This window comes from Lutjanus erythropterus, chromosome 7, assembly GCF_056507025.1.
Source record: "Lutjanus erythropterus isolate fLutEry1 chromosome 7, fLutEry1.hap2, whole genome shotgun sequence".
Classification (NCBI taxonomy): Eukaryota; Metazoa; Chordata; class Actinopteri; order Lutjaniformes; family Lutjanidae; genus Lutjanus; species Lutjanus erythropterus.
In genome coordinates, this window is record NC_139323.1 from 28,966,078 (window position 1) to 28,982,620 (window position 16,543).

Below are 16,543 nucleotides of genomic sequence, written 5' to 3' on the forward strand. Positions count from 1 at the left end.
GGAACACTTATTTCTGTCTTGTGAAGGAAATGGACACTGTACTTGTCATTCAGTAGATACACTGAGCAACAATATTGGATATGCATTAACATAACTAACCAAGTTTATTGTACAGAGGTTGCCTCTATATATTAATCAGTCGTGCACCCATCAGAGTATTTTGCAGTATTTTTCAAATTGCAGATATTTAGTAAATTTACTATACAGCACCCTGAATCAAGCCTTTAGCAAATCACAAAATGGACTTGCAGCTGCTGTGATTCCAACCCCAATCTACAGTAGCCATGTTTTTTTTTTTTTTGTTTGTTTCTTTGTTTATGTGTGCAAGTTCAGGTTTTCACTGCAGTCACCTCAAGGCACAGCCGGATGCCAAGTTATCTGACCGGAAGGTGGAAAATTTTTAATATCTGATTTGGTGTTAAACTTCTGTTTCAGTCAAATGGTGCTGACCAGTTTGGCATCAACAGTAAGAACCTTTTCCAGGAAGACGGCCAGTCTGCCGGTTCTGATGTGCCCCCAGCCCTGCCCCCAAAAACGGGTACGCCAACTAGACCACCTCCTCCACCTCCAGGTCAGTACTTGCATTGTTCAGCCTCACTGGTGAAAGGCAACTGCTGTCAGATTGTAATGCTCTAACCAGTCATTTCAGGATGTATGTATAGTGTGTGTTAGTAATTTTTTCACATTTGAAGCTTCTAATGAGGCTTCAAATGAAACTCAGAATGTCTGCTGTCATATTTTAGAACGTCGTCACCCGAAAAAAGAAAACAAAAAAAAACTCATACAAAATCCTCAATTTAAATTAAGTGCTTTATCAGATTAAGCTGTAAGTGAAAATAAATTTTGATTTTGGGAATGTTTGGATCACACAAGTCAGAAACAAGCCTACGCAGCCACCACTGCAATCTAATTATACAAACAGTGTAATACTAATAATATTAGTGTGGCCTGTTCTTCATCTGCAACTGTGCAGAAATTCAAATGTAGATCTTATGAACAAAACAGCCCTAGTTATTTAAAATAAAAAAACTTAAAATGTTTTTTAGTAGTTATATTTAATTAGAATATGCTGTTTCATGCTTGGCCGTTTATTCTGCAGTGTATCGTATTTATTTTGTGTATCAGTTCCTTTTCTGTGTTTCTGTACTGATACTTGTATACGTCTGTCTGCCTTTTCAGGTAAGAGATCGTCCCTCTCCAGAACAGAGTCCTCTGACTCCTTCCAGCGACGAGGGCACTTCCTCACACAGCCCTCAGGAGACTTCTCCTCCTCCTCTTCCCTGCCTGCCAAGGATCCTTTAGCCGACCCCTTCGCCCCCTCCTCCCCTCCTCGTCACAACGTACGGGAAGCTGACCGATTTGCCAGCTTTGACAAAGTGAGCACCTCCCTCTCGCCCTCTCCCTCACCTTCAGCTGACTCTCAGTAGTCACGCCCTCTTCTTTTCTTTTTTTTTTCTCCTGCTAACAAATCACATGTCGTTGTTTAATGAATTCACAACCATCAAGCAAATCAGGCCAGCTTTATGAATCACTCCATCCACTGCCATTTAAAAAGTCCCAAAGAAGTGAATTGATCACTTAAATAAAGTGTCATAAAGTAGCACAGGTTCTCGATGCTACATTTGTTTATTTGATAACCTTGTTTTCTTGAGCTTAGCTAACATAAGCAACTAATATTTGATATTTGGTTTTTTGCATCTTGTCTGCTGCTAGTGTATATTTTAGCTCTTTATTATGAATGCAATATTCCCTTGCCATATAAAGATTCTTTATACTTGTAATTATTTTTTGTTACTGATTTATATTGCGATTGCACTTAATTTGAGCCCTTTGGTTGAAGTTGCACTTGTACAGAAATGTCATTATAGCAGATCTAGATACATTCATATATTGACTCTGCAACATATTTTTAGTAACAGACACAAGTTCTGTTGCTCATTAATGAATTTTACACATCGATCTTTGCGACACCAAGTCCTTCCTGATGGTTGGCAGTGAATGGAGAGATGAGAGGCTGCTTGCATTTGGCTTTTGTTGGCCATCCCAACTCGGCACACTGACATTACAGCATGTGCATGCAGCATGTTTCATTCCAAAATGAGTACAATAAAATATAAAATATATATTTTATTGCAAAGTGTTTCATCTTATGCATCTTTTTACATTGAAATTGCATCTCAGGTTAATATCGATTATGGCCTAAAGGCGTCACATTAGTTGACCTTGACTAACGAGGCTTCTTGAGTGAGAACCCAATTCAGAACATTTTAACCAATGACTATATAAAAATGGATGACGTGTCTCCACTTCCCCCTAATGTATAAAAATGACACCAAACTCTGTTTTAGAAATATGACATATTAACAATTCCTTACATGTCAGCAAAAATACTTAACTTTAGAAACAAGATTATGGGTGTCATATGACATGTCGCCTGTCTTCTTGCTAATTTGGGATCACTGTAGTCCAGAGAGAGAGCGCATACCAGAAAAGTCCTGCCCCTCACGCAATATTTTCATATCCATGATGCATTGTACAGATAAATACATTTAAACTGTAGTGAAAGGTGTGATGTTGCTGGTATGATGTCGATAGACAATAAAAATTATCTGTTGATATCCTATTTTTGCTGAGAACTGCACACAGTGCACAGGAAGCTAACTGCGCACATCAGACCTGCTAATATATGCACGGAAGTGAAAAGCAAGAGGTTTTGCTATGCATATTCACTGCAGTGCGTCATGAGAAAAACAGTTTTAAATACAAGCCAAACTGGCCATGTGGGTAGAAGAGACAATACAGGCATACTCTAGTGCATCGACAGCACTGGCCATTTGGCTGAGGTGTAATTCCTGAGCCAGGTTACTGTAATAATTGTATTGCTTTAACTGAGAAGAAAAAGGGAATTACAGTTCCCTGTTTGTTTTCGTCTCAGTCATTAAAATGTGTTCAAATAGTAATATATCTAATTAAATTATTATTTAAGAAGTAAAAGAAGCTGTTGTGGCAAAACAGGAGCATGAGTAATTGCATATTGGTCTAAACACTGGCTGAATCCTGTTGATATATCAGGAATAAATTAGTAACAGTATTAAAATCCTCTCTGGTCTTCCCTTTGTAATACTGCATAGAGATGTACTGTCACATAGTGTATTTGGGATGGATGACGATATTAAAAGACTGTTGATGACTCTTCCGTCACATGACTGCATCTGCATGTCCCTGTTGAACCCCGACCTGCACCCACTAACTGTGTGTTTGATTGGCTGGCTCTCATTCACTCATACCACTGCCTCTGCCATTCTTCCAACCAGTGTTTTTTTTTTTCCTTTTTCTGCTATTTATTTATCCATGCATCCATCTGTTCATCCATCTGTTCATCCATCCATCCCGTCATTTACAAGTTCAGGTCGAGAAACAGATCGCCTGTATTCTGTGTGTGTGTGTCTTTACACCTCTGTCATAAAACTTGAATAAAGAGTTGAATCAAGGGCACCATCTCTGGCTTCTATGTGCATCCATGACATCACTATCTGCAAATGCCTGAGCTTTTTAAGAACCATACCAACGTTTTTGCATTTGCAGTTCATTTTAGTACAAATTTTGTGATATTGTACTTAACATCACTGCTGACATTTTCCAAAGCATGCTTAATGATGCTTTGAATTTAAGATTATTTCCTTCCCTTCAAGCAGCCTACAGTAACACTTTATAATAATCCTCATTAATAAAGGGTAAGTTGATAGTTAATTAAACTTTAGTTTATACTTATTTCACTGTTAACAAACAATATGAAGCATTGTTTAATGATTACCATGTGATTTGTAAACCTTTAAGAAATCATTACACAGACAGATGGACCAGATATTTGTAACACTTTATTAATGGTTAATAATTAGTCTGTAAACATCTATAAACATTATTTGAATGGCTACTATAAAGTTGCAACTGATGATTATAATATCTTACCTACTCATGTATGTTACGTATGTACAAATACAAAGTAAAGTAGTTATAGTATTTTAACCCAAGCATAGTCTTTTCTTACCTACCCAAGTTTTTGTGCCTTTATTTTGAAAATCTACCTGGACGTCACATATTTATTATTGCAGACTTGACCATGGAGGCCTGCATGTGCAAAACTGACATTAGAGGCATACCTGCAGTGTACGGCCACTGACCAAGCTGCAGTATTGTCCAAAAACATTAATTGGATGGCCATCATAAAGTTGCGACTGATGTTTATAAAACTTTATAATTGCTAAATAAACACAAATCTAAATTATAAATTATAATTAACTATCAATTTATTATTTATTAATCACTATTATAAAGTTTTGTTTCTCTGCAAGTTCATGTTTATATATTTTGATAACTGTAGTGGCCATATGGAAAGCAGGACTAATGCTTCCAATAATTGTCGTTGTAGTTTGCCTTGGAAAATGTTTGGCAATGATATAAAATTAATAGGATTTTTACAAATGGGCTAAAACATGCAAAAACACCAGTATGGTCCTGTCAAGTATCTTCACAGATTACCATCAAGTCACCTTAGCATCTTAAAGTAAAGAAGACAAATGCACCAGACATGTGAAGGGTTTCTTTAGCACTACAACGCATCATTCCTCTTGCTCCAAGTACTTTATTGATGTCTGATTTCATTCTTATTTAAAAGCACCAGTGGGATGTATCACCTCCAAGTAATAAATGCATGTTCTCTACTAAATTCGTTATATGTTTAAGTGTTCTCATCATGCATGTTCTGCTCTACTCTCCTCTACAAAGAAATCATCAGCTCTAAAATGCCTCCTACTGAACGTCATCGTCGCTTCCTGCTTTCCTTTGCATGGGTGGATACGCACTGGATGACCTGTGATGCTTCTGTCTGTCACTCATTGAGAATAATGACAGTGCATGCCCTGTTTCGTAACGTTTAACTGATTTAACCAGTGTACTGTGTGTTTTAAACGTCACGTCCTGTGAACCTACAAATGTTATTTTGTTCATGTGACTTCCATTCCTTTCTCAGTGGAAATCCCCATTTTCATGCTTATATCCCTCTCCGGCCTCCGCTTTTCGTCCTGATCACACACCTCCACGAGATGTGTGATGACACGCACCTGTGGGGCAAAACCTGTCACTCTCTTCATGATCCCATCTGATTTGAGAAATTGATTTACAACCTCAGTTCCAAAAAAGTTGGGACAAAATGCAACGATTGTTAAACATTTTGACCTATTTTCAATTGAAAACGATACAAAGACTGATAAACTTTGTTTTTTATAAAAATACATTCATTCTAAATATGATGCCTGCAACATATTTCAAAAAAGTGGGGACAGGATCATGTGTACCACTGTGTTACGTCACCTTTTTCCTAACAAACGTGGGAACTGAGGACGCTATTTGTTTTGAAAGTTTTGAAAGTAAAATTCTTTCCCCATTCCTGCTGGGAAATGTGGATTCGTCAGACCACAGCACACTTTTGCACTTTGTGTCAGTCCATCTCAGATGAGCTCAGGCCCACAGAAGTCAGTAGCTTTTCTGGATGTTGTTGATATATGATTTTCATTTTGCAGAGTAGAGTCATAACTAGATGCAGCAACAAACTGTTTACTGTTTTCCAAAGTGTTCCTGAGGTCATCTAGTGTCCTTTATACAATTATATGACCTTTTAATGCAGTGGTGCCTGATGGATCAAAGGATATTCAGTGTTGGTTTTTTGGCCTTGCTCCTTACATACAGAGACGTCTCTAGATTCTCTGAATCTTTTAATGATATGGATTGTAGGAGGTCACCTCATGTATGTCCATTGAATTAGGGAGAGCCAGTTTCACCATTGATGAGTGACGTGTAGGTGATGCGTCCTTGACTGGCAGGAGGAAAAATATATTTATTTAGGTTTGTTATAGGTAGTTAGATTAGAATGTAATCTGTTAACTATTTTAGACTTCAAACTTAAAATATTATTTGTACTATGAAGCCTTTTGTAAAACACACACACATATATGTATAGATAGATATAAAAATTCTCATTGACACATTGCCTGATTAAGGCCTAGTACTGAAACTTCACAAATAAATTTTATATTGCAAGTTAGACTGTGCAGGCTTGCTTTTGCAACATTTTGGTCTACTTGCCCCTCTTGTATGTGCCCGAAGTCTTCCCTTGTCCTAAATTAATGAATCTGAAAGCTTTTAATGGACCCTGACGCGCTGCCAGAGACCCCTGGGCTAAGTTGCGTACCACGTGAACTGAAACATCCCTGATTTGATTTCATCCAGTCCAGTCCTTTGTCGCATGTCATTCCCATCACTTTATTTTCCCTCATCTCCTTTCAGTTTTCCTGCAAAAATGGCTCAAAAATAGAAATAATAAAAAAAAGATAACAAAAAATTGCAGTACAGAAATGCCATTTCATAATTTGTTCACTACAGAGTTCTGACAAATGTAAAATGTGCTGCTCATCTAGGTAAAAAATCTTAAATAAGCACATTTAAGGGAATCTTACAGTTTATGTTGTCTTTATTTAAAAAGACAAACTTTTTACCTGAGATATATCAGTATTGACCTCAGTGACACAGCATCAGTGAAAACATTTGCTCTGCAATACTTATACCTGTAAATATGATATGTTGGATATGGATGTTAGAGGACCAAACACAAAAATGTTCTATTACAAAATGTAGCACAGTAGACCTGCAGTCAACAGTTTGGTATATTTCATGTGGAAGTCCAATCAGTGTAGATGGTAAATGCAGTCAATTAAGCCAATAAATTCCTCAGTGTGTGTTACACTGATCGAGAACGTGGTTCTCCTGCTGTGAAATCTGCTGTCCTTCCTGCATCCAGTGATGTCACTGGATGCAGGAAGAAGAACTACAGGCTATTTCAGCTTGGATTTCTAGTCTCTGCCTCTGGGTAGCCAGGAGGCAAAATATTTTTGTTACCTAACACTATGTTTTGGCCAACAAAGTAAAAGCTATAGCCCAAGGTGGTGATACACAGCAACATGGGTGTGGGAGTCACAAGCTTGGCTACAGTGCATCCTGGTACACTTTTTTTTTTTTGCTTCAGTTGACAAACTTTACCATCTACAATTGATCTTAAGATAAAAAGTGCTGAAATTTCCCTTTAATGATAATGGCATGCACATATCATCCAGGTGTTGTTGTCGTTGTTGGTTATCTGTCTTTAGCAGGCTCTAAAAGCTGTCTTTGAGAATCTGTTAACTGTACTTGTGTTTGTCTGTGTTTGTCTCCTTTCACCCCCACATTTCTTTGCATATGTCTTGCTCTTTCCTTCCCCCCTTGTGTGTGTGTGTGTGTGTGTGTGTGTGTGTGTGTGTGTGTGTGTGTGTGTGTGTGTGTGTGTGTGTGTGTGTTCATGGAGCAGTATCCCACAGAGGAAGACATGATAGAGTGGGCAAAGCGCGAGAGCGAGCGAGAGGAAAAGGAACGACTTGCCAGGCTCACCCAGCAGGAACAAGAGGACCTGGAGCTGGCTATCGCACTCAGCAAGTCTGAACTCTCCTGAGGAGCTCGTTTCTCCCCCACCTCCTCCTCCCCCTCCTCCTCCTCCTCCTCCTATACTGGCCCGGCTCGGCACGGCACAGCACAGCCTGGCCCAGCCCAGAAAGCACCAAAGCAAAGTGGGGACTGTATAGGACTGATTCAGCAGCACCTGCTGGACCCCATGAAGAGACTTACTTAGACCTGAATCTGAACCTTTCATCGCCCCTCTCGTCCCCTCAGACTGTGTTCACTGTTCACTGGCATGGCAGTGTCGTGTTTTTTTCCCATCCTGTTGGTCTCTGTGGTTTCGTTTCGGAGGAGAGGACCAAGATGGAGTGTATGGGTCGCTGAATGAAATGCAGTGAATATGGATTTAGAGATTGTCAGATGTTAAGATCACCGCCAGGCTACAAATGCCACATTAATTCTCCCGAATGTAATTTATTTAAACATTTTCACTCAAATTGATTGAAATGGTCTTGTCAAAAGTCCTGTCTTTATCCACTAACAGTACTCACTACACGTTATTAAAACTCAGCTCATTCTAACTCCTGAAGTTATATTGAGGATTTCATGAGATTTCCTTCATTAAAAACAGACTTTCTAATTTTGTAGAGCCCAATAATCCCTTAATTTCCTTCCGGCTGTTGGTTAATTGTGAACTGTGCTTAGTTTCAAGACAGACACCTGGAGGAAAACTGCATTTTTGGAGGCACTGCAACAAAGTCCTTTTGAAATGGAGTGACCACATACTTTTCTGGTTCTGTGCCACCCTGATTCCAACAAAAAAAAGTTGTGACACTGTAAAAAGTAAATAAAAACAAAACTTATATCCAGTTGAATATAGTACAATGACAAGATTTTCCATGTTCAAAGTGTTTTTGTAAATATACACTCATTCTGAATTTGATCGCGTTCTGCTTGTATTTTACACAGCGTCACAACTTTTTTGGAATCAGGGTTGTCTGATGGCAGAGAGGAGCCTATGAGATTTGTAAAGTTTTTTTTTTTTTTTGTTCAGGAAAAGGATGACAGAATTCATCATTTCTGCATTTTTAACTGGAAGTTACCAGTCCTCTGATATGTGAATTGCATGTGCAGATTTATACTAAAATCGAACAAATCCATCACAGCTGCCACTTTCAGCTTCTACAGTAGATATTTAATATCTTTTTCAGTTTCAGCAGTGCATTGCTTTACCCAGCATCTGTTCTGTCTGTGTTTGAAAGTTTATGTTTTTTTTTGGGGGGGGGGGGGGGGGGGGACTGAAAGGAATGAAACTACATCTATTACATGTATTGATTACATATGAAAGGGATAGTTGGGATTTTTTGAAGTGGGGTTGTAGGAGATTCTTAGCGCATTACCAACAGACGGTCGTCAACATGCCCCCAGTTTGTAGAAGCAGCACGATTACTGCAATTTTCTGCTGAGGACAGGGTTAACACCAAACAGCCACTTTAAAAGGGCCTCCCTAAAAGAAAAGCAGCATCAGATTAAGTTTACACTATATTTAAAATGTTTTCACTGCTTTACATTTCAGACTTTTGTGTCAGAAAACAGCTCCTTCTGCAAAAACAGTAATTTTACCCCACAGGGGAGTTTCTGGTGTACCGCTGCCTTAATCTGTTAGTTTGTTTGTGTTTTTGTGTGACTTCTGTGAATTTGAACTAACCTTTTAAAACACCCAGGTGACACAACAACATAAACAAAGGCAGCGGTAGACCAGCAACTCCTGTGTTCTGCAAAAGTAAAAATTTCAGTTTTCATCAAAAGCAATATTTGGCGTATATGACATCAGTTTCCCATGGGGAAAAGGCTGCCTGACGGCAAGTGGCGAAAATACTGAAATAAAGCAAACACCTAACCCATATTGATTTTTTTTTTGAAAGTGGCTAAAATACATTTTGCTGCTGACCCTGTCTGCATCAGGTCATTGTTTAGCTCCTGCTGCTCCTTCAAACAGTGGACATGTCATCTACTGTGGGTGACACAGCGACTATGGATTTGTACTTCAGACAGCCTCACTTCAAATAATCGGAGCTGTCCCTGTAATTAGCATTAAATTTCAGGGCCACACTACACAGGATTGCACAAAACAAGAACACAACTGCTTTGTCCTACATTTAGTCATCTGAGACTTAGATAATGCAGCTCTAAAAATGTGGTTTTGTCATTCAAAAACTTATTAGCATTAAATTAATATGAAACTTTCAATTCTGGGCAATTACAGAGACATTTTATTAATGTGATCTGGGATTAAAGAATGTTATTTTTTGTATAAATGTGGCTGCAGAACAGATAATTTTGATATAGATTCACAAAGAAACTGAGTTGTCATGTGTGACTGTGGAAAAACTGATTTATACACACTTTACCCGTTCTTCTTACTCATTAAATGAATAGTGTTTATAATATTGTTTATCCAGATTTATCCACATAGAGAGCCTCCTCCGCCCACACTGGGAGGGCAGGGGTCTGATTTAGACAGAACCGTCTGCCTAAATCAGTGTCTTGTTGAATGACACTTCAGCAGCATGTTGGCTGATTGTGAAACTTACTTTTGATGAGAGAAGAGTATTAAAAATAGATCAACTTCCTCATATCCATGTCACAAATCTCACACCAGGTCCCATTACAACTGTTTTTTTTTTCCGGGATGTTTTTTTTTTTTTTTTTCCAGGAGAGGCTAGCTGGATTTCAAAGTCTTACACAAAGTCAGCAAAAGTTGATGGGTGTCTCTGCGTTTTGGTGGAGCAGTTTGTCTTCTGTCTGTCCACTTCAAGCTCTGTCTGTGGGGATTTAACTTGCAAAGAACCTACTCTTGTGCTGTGAGGATAAACGCATCCTCATTCTTGTTGACGCCCACACAGCAGCAGCAGTTGGTTGGCCAGTAATTCTTCTCCTTGCTGGGTAGTTGTGTGTTTCTCTCAGGCAGAAAATGAGCTATAAGTTACTCAGCACTGAGTGCTAAACTGTGATAGATGGTTTCTGAACAAGGGAAGTTTGTGGTTGAAGAGCAGGAGACCTTTGTTTTCATTTTCTTTGCTAATTTATGACCAAATAATGCACAACATTTTGGACTCCTCTTCCTGTTTTGACTTTCTCTTTGTTTAGAATCAGCAGTGTCATAGTTTCTTCTTCTCCTTCTCATGTTTGACCAGTTTACTGTCAGTGATTGATGCTGCACGTTCATACTCACACTGCAGTTTATTGTAAATACAAGAGAACCAGAGTCGTCTGTCTGTTCTTCACCTCGTCATGCTACACTTCATGGTCTCATCCTCTCACACTTAAATGCCACCAGACACATTAATGTCACTTGTACAGACTCCTCGAATTTTACAAATCAAAAAAACCACTTATGTTTCTAGCCGTACCCATAAAGGCTTTTTAAAACTCAAGCTAATTGTATTTTATTTTGTATTTTCTAACATGTAAGAAAAATAAATCCTTATTGGGAGGTTTGGCCAGAATATGTAATGCATTTAATTGAAACAGAATAAATATTAAACGTGTAGTTTTGCAGTTTGTGTGTTCTTACTGGGATCCTGTGATGTTATAATATTATTACTGTGCTTTCAAATCCTCAGTGGAGTAAAAGCAGTGGTTGAAAGTAAACATTTACTCAAGTACTGTAATGAAATACCTTTTTGAAGGTATTTGTATGCTACTTTGTACTTCAGATTAAACAACAGCAACACTAAACACATAGTAATGGACCTGTATTAATGATCCAATAACACATAACAATGTGACATAGGTCAAATAATAATGATACTTTCATATTTTTGACTATCATAGGATTTTTAATGCTTGACTTTTACTTGTAATGGAGTATTTTTACATACAAGGATATAAGGTGATTTCTTTATCATTTACAACAAGGTTGTAAAATGAAATTTTGTTGTAGTTCTCTCTTAATTAAGTGATTAATTAAAATTGTTGAAATAAATAAAAAAGGTGGCGTGCTGAGAATGAATCGAGCAGTCTCACAGCCTGAGGTAAGGAACTGTTCTTCAGTCTGGTGGTTCAGCAGCAGATGCCCCTGTACTTCCTGTCTGATGGTAGCGGGTTGAATAGATTGTGTCTCGGGTGGTTTCACCTCTATGATGCAGCTGCAGAGTCCACCTGTCCTGGGCCGTGCACATCCCGTACCAGGGATGTCACATTTCCAGTCAGTATGCTTTCAGTTCTTTCTCTGTAGAACAAATAATACTGTAAAACTCAAAACAACATGATGCTGCTGATAACATCGGTACTTTTTACTTTTGTAGGATTTTTAATGCTAAACCTTTACTTGTATGGAGTATTTTTACATTTTATTTGTAATTTTATTGAAGTAAAGAATAAAAACTTCAGAATTATTATCAGCAAAACATACTTACCTACAAAAGTAAAAGTACTCATTATGTAGAATCCTGTACTGTTATATGTGTTGTACTATGGGAGTATTATTGGGGCAATAGATGCATTCATGACTAAGCAGCATTTAAAACCATGTAGAGCCTGTTTAGCTCTGTCCAAATAGCAAGATATCATATTTTATACAAGTTAAAATTAAGAAGCTGCTATTTGTACTTACTGTATTTGTAAAAACTGTAGTTAAATGCAAAAACGTTAGTAAATTTAAACATGCATTTATGTTTTTATCTTGCAGAGCAATTAGAAACACTGGCACACACTTAAAAAGCTGCAAACATTGTGAAATGTGCTCAAAATGGTAAATTTACATGCAGAGAACAATCATTTTGACATTATAGTTTTGTAATTTCGCATATGTTATTATGGACACCATGAATATTGTACTCTGTATTATGGGCCTGTTTTTGTACACTGGATAACGTTTTGTAATACTTAAAAATATTATTTTTCTAAAATAAATTAAAAGTGGCCTAAAAGTTAAAGTTAATTTAAAATTCAGTATGTGCTATTAAATATGGATGTCCTGAGAGGCAGGTAAAAAAAAAATAAATCTGATGCTCCATTTTCTAATTCTGATCTTAAGTGTTTTATCTCCTGTGTTTATACCTGAAGAACAAGTGAAAAATGATTTATTATTAATTTTTTTAATCTTTGAGATATAGTGTTGGCAGGTGAAAAAATATGTTTGTCAGTATAATAATAATTATTATTATTATTTTGTTGTTGTTGAGTGATTTTTTTTTCTTTTTCTTTTGTTATGGTTGTAATATATATTTCAGCCATAAGAGGCTGAAGTGCATCACCGCCCCATGTTATAAATGCATTCATGTTTTCTTCCAGGTGAATTTTAATTTTTTTCATGCACTTTAAACACAAGGAAGGCCTACATATTGTGTGTTTGCAAGTGAAGTAACATTACTTTCCTTAAATGTCCTAAAATGGATTTAGAAAAAAAGATTTGACTAGGAGCAAGGACCAATCAGCACCAAGACTTTTTTCCTCACTTGCCTCTTAGGGCTTCCATAGATAAATATATTCAGATGTTTAAATTTTAAAATGAGTGGCTTTATTATTATTTTTATTTTTTTTTATTAAATTACTTTATGTATTATTTAGCTGTTTCTTTACTATATTAAGATATTTTAAGCTTGTCAGTGTGTGTATATGTATATTCGTTTGTGCAACATTGGAGGGCTTTAGGACCCTGTAGCGAGGACCTGCAGCTCTTCCATTGCAGTGTATTTAAATGTGAAAGTCATTATACGGTGATGATGCGTTCAACACACCTTTCCACGTCAGGAAGAAGGAAGACGCTCATTTCTGTCAGTGTGAAGAAGTCAGTGATCCGCTCCTGTGTCCTGTCCTCTCCATGTCCTCCGTGTAAACCCGCTGTGTCTGTCTGTCTGTCTGTCTGTGTCTCTGTGTGTCCGGGATAATTCTGCTGTCTCACCGGAGCCCAGTGCTGTGGAATGAGTTTTATGAAGTGGAGACGAAGCGTGAAGCAAAATGACAGCAAAAAGTGAGTAGAAGAAGAGAAACGCGTCAGAAAATCAGTACAAGTCCTGACTCTGTCGGTACTTGTCTGTTGTTCATAGTGAGACAACAGTGAGGATCGCACTTTATGAGTCTCATAATGTGTGTGTGTGGGTCTGTGTGTGTGTGTTTGTGCGCTGTCATCACTGTTATGCAGAGGACAGGAGACTCACAGGTCCCTTTAGATTACACACAGACAGACATGGTCTCTGAAGTTTAGTCCTGTGTTTCTGTTGCCACTGTTCACATTTCACACAGAAAAACTTTTGCATTTTACTAAAGGAGCCCATCTAATAAATTCATAAAGTCTGACTGCTGTGAGCCAACATGAAAAATATTGTATTATGTTTGGATCCTTTTTACTCATGAAGTCTTTGTAGCCTGTTAGACAACATTACAATCATGATGTGGTTAAACAGGCTTTCAGAGTGGTGGCATTTTCATTTTTAGAAAGTAATATTATTTTTAGGTCTTTTTTTTAGTTTTATTAAACTACTAAATGCTAAATGACTCATACATTGAAAAGATGTATTTTTGCACATACCCACATTAAAAAAAACAAAATGATACCAGACCAAGACAAACAAAAATGGGTAAAGAAGTTGGGGCATTAAGAGGGCAAACTACAGTCAACAGTTTAATTTATAATTTATAATACTCCTGACTGACAACAGTCGCATATTCCACGTCCATGTCATTTCAACACTTTTACATGTTATTTAAGCGTAGATCTGACATAGTTTAAATGTAAAAATGAAAAAAAAATCTATCATCATTCACTGGTAGAGCTGCATACATAACAAGCAAAACTGTATGAACAGAGCACTAGGGCGTTAATTCTCAAGTTTTATCATGATACAACATTTAAGCAATTGTTTGGACAATAATATGATATTTGCTGATGTCACAAACTCCACGATACATTATCAATTCAATTCAGAGACCTGCGATCAATATAGAACAATTTCATATGTCTGTTCAACACAGTCAGTTACATTTATGTCAACTCAAAACAAAAAACAACAAAATTATGATTTGATTATTTTATGACTGAACTCTTCCAGACAATTATGACACAGACATGCTTTGGGAATTTCTAAATAAAGTCATATCTTACGAGGGGGTTGTCTAACACGGTGGCTGGACAACAAAAAGGTGGTCACAAAATTGATTTAAGGTTACAACATGATTTCTTTGGTCAGAAATAGTGAATAACCGAATTCAGTTACACCAAATAATCTTTGCTGTTTTTTTTTTCTTGTGATATGCTGTGTAGTTGTACCTCTTCAGGCATCTCACAGATATACACGTGGGGTAGAAAGTGTTACCTGCACGTGGAGTCACAAGCTAAAGACGCTGGGAACCACTGATCTAATCTCACCGGCTTGAATTAGAGCTGCAACAATTAGGTCATTAAATGATTAGTCCATTGGAAAAAAAAAGAAACTATTTTGTTAATCTGTTAACTGTTTCTGTTAAACAGTTACTCCAGCTTCTTAAATGTGGGGGTTTGCTGCTTTTCTGTGTAATATATGACAGTAAATGAAGAGTCGGTGAGTTGTGTTACTTTGGGCTCTAGGAAATTGTGCTAAGCATTTTTCACTTTTTTTTTTTGACATATAAAAATGGTCACATGTAAGCGATGTAAAATGCAACCCAAAATATGAGGAATCAACAGCTTGAATCTAGTTAGTCCTGTGTTGTCATGTGCTTCCTTGTTGATGACGTCATGAGTTGCCAGGCTGATTCCATGTACTTTTGTGAATATATTCAAAAGAACTCCTCAGTCCTTCTCAGATCTTAAGGTCGGACCTCCAGTGTCTTAGCACGCATCCTCCTCTCACCACCATGAGATCCATTCATGCCTTCTCTCTAAGTTGACCTCTAACCTCTTCACAGGGACGCCGTACAGGCACAAGACATACCTGACAGCCCGGACTCCCCGAGCCGGTACGTTCACATTGTCAGCCAGCTGTGTCACGGTGCCAATAGCAGATTTAATTACAAATACGGTGGTAGCTGTTCACATTTCAACTCGCACTCGTCATACACACACTGACTTTATATCTGTTCCCAGGTTGTCAGTCATAAACAGTCCAGAACTGGATCCCATCATCACAGACTTCAGGTCAGTGTCTTTGAATTGAAAGCCACTGAAGGACGTATGTAAAAACACATTATGTAAAAACACCACATCATGTAATAACTTGATAAAATGTGGTGTGATGCAGTTTTGGAAAATGAAACTAATTTTATCTCTTAATGAATTCTGAGTCAGCATAATTCAGACCAGAATAAAAATTGTTATAATGTTACTATTTTTACGAATGAGGCAGGAAACTTTATTACATAATGAAGTGAAAATTTAATAATGTAATCTGGTGTCAAAATCGGATGAAAGCGTATTCTGGTTTACCGTTCAAAATGTAATAAATGTCTTGGGTCTGTCTGCGAAACCTGATATTTGTTTTTTAAAGTTCATCACCAGAATTTTCCCAAGATCTGTCCAGATATCAGACCAATTGTCCAGACATGTTCCAGAAACTTTCAGATGAATTTCTGTAGCAGTGCCCTCACAGAAATAAATATCCTGGGAGTGTCCACGTATATCAGTGTCTGTGTTTCTATGGCTCTCACGATCATGTTCCTCAAACAATACCTCTCCTTTCAGCTGCTTTTCAATCCCTTGAGATTCCCCTCTTTTCTCTAAACAGCCTTGATTTTGTTCGTATGTTTCAGGTTACAGCTGCCGGGAAACAATGATGGTCTGGAGGAATCAACGAATCCATCAAATGGGTAAGAGCGGACAGTGAATGACCATAAAGCAAAACTCAGAAACAAAAGTTAAGGCACAGAAACCTGCTAAATTCTCCTTTAAAAGTTCTCACAGTGCTCATTTTTTAACTCTCTTGCATGACAGTGAGTGGCTGTGAACAGATTGAGCATTACTTAAAGAATTTATTCGACATGTTAGTGACACGTTGAGGTAAAGGTCATCAGAAAGTCACCGGCATTAACACAGCGACTCCCTGCTGTTCGACATTTTCAATAATTCAGACAGAGAACCCGA

The 16,543-nt window shown here is 37.6% G+C and overlaps 2 protein-coding genes across 5 annotated transcripts in view; both read left to right on the forward strand.

Moving 5' to 3' along the window:
- Positions 1 to 8,775, forward strand: part of eps15 (epidermal growth factor receptor pathway substrate 15) — a 35,143-nt gene extending 26,368 nt beyond the window's left edge. For 2 of the 3 annotated variants that reach the window (XM_084723480.1, XM_084723481.1), the window contains exons 23-25: positions 436 to 571; positions 1,180 to 1,376; positions 7,397 to 8,775. In XM_084723480.1, the coding sequence (XP_084579606.1) occupies positions 436 to 571; positions 1,180 to 1,376; positions 7,397 to 7,537 (474 nt within the window). In that variant the 3' untranslated portion in view covers positions 7,538 to 8,775. Of the gene's footprint in view, positions 1 to 435; positions 572 to 1,179; positions 1,377 to 4,675; positions 4,701 to 7,393 lie in introns of all 3 variants that reach the window. The other variant, XM_084723483.1, reaches the window with a different exon arrangement.
- A 4,483-nt stretch (positions 8,776 to 13,258) lies between these two features.
- The window catches only part of ttc39a (tetratricopeptide repeat domain 39A), a 40,791-nt gene continuing 37,506 nt past the window's right edge, over positions 13,259 to 16,543 (forward strand). Inside the window, exons 1-4 of one of the 2 annotated variants that reach the window (XM_084723485.1) lie at positions 13,259 to 13,459; positions 15,373 to 15,423; positions 15,551 to 15,601; positions 16,213 to 16,269. In XM_084723485.1, coding sequence (XP_084579611.1) covers positions 13,410 to 13,459; positions 15,373 to 15,423; positions 15,551 to 15,601; positions 16,213 to 16,269 — 209 coding nt within the window. In that variant the 5' untranslated portion in view covers positions 13,259 to 13,409. The remainder of the gene's footprint in view (positions 13,460 to 15,372; positions 15,424 to 15,550; positions 15,602 to 16,212; positions 16,270 to 16,543) is intronic. The other variant, XM_084723486.1, reaches the window with a different exon arrangement.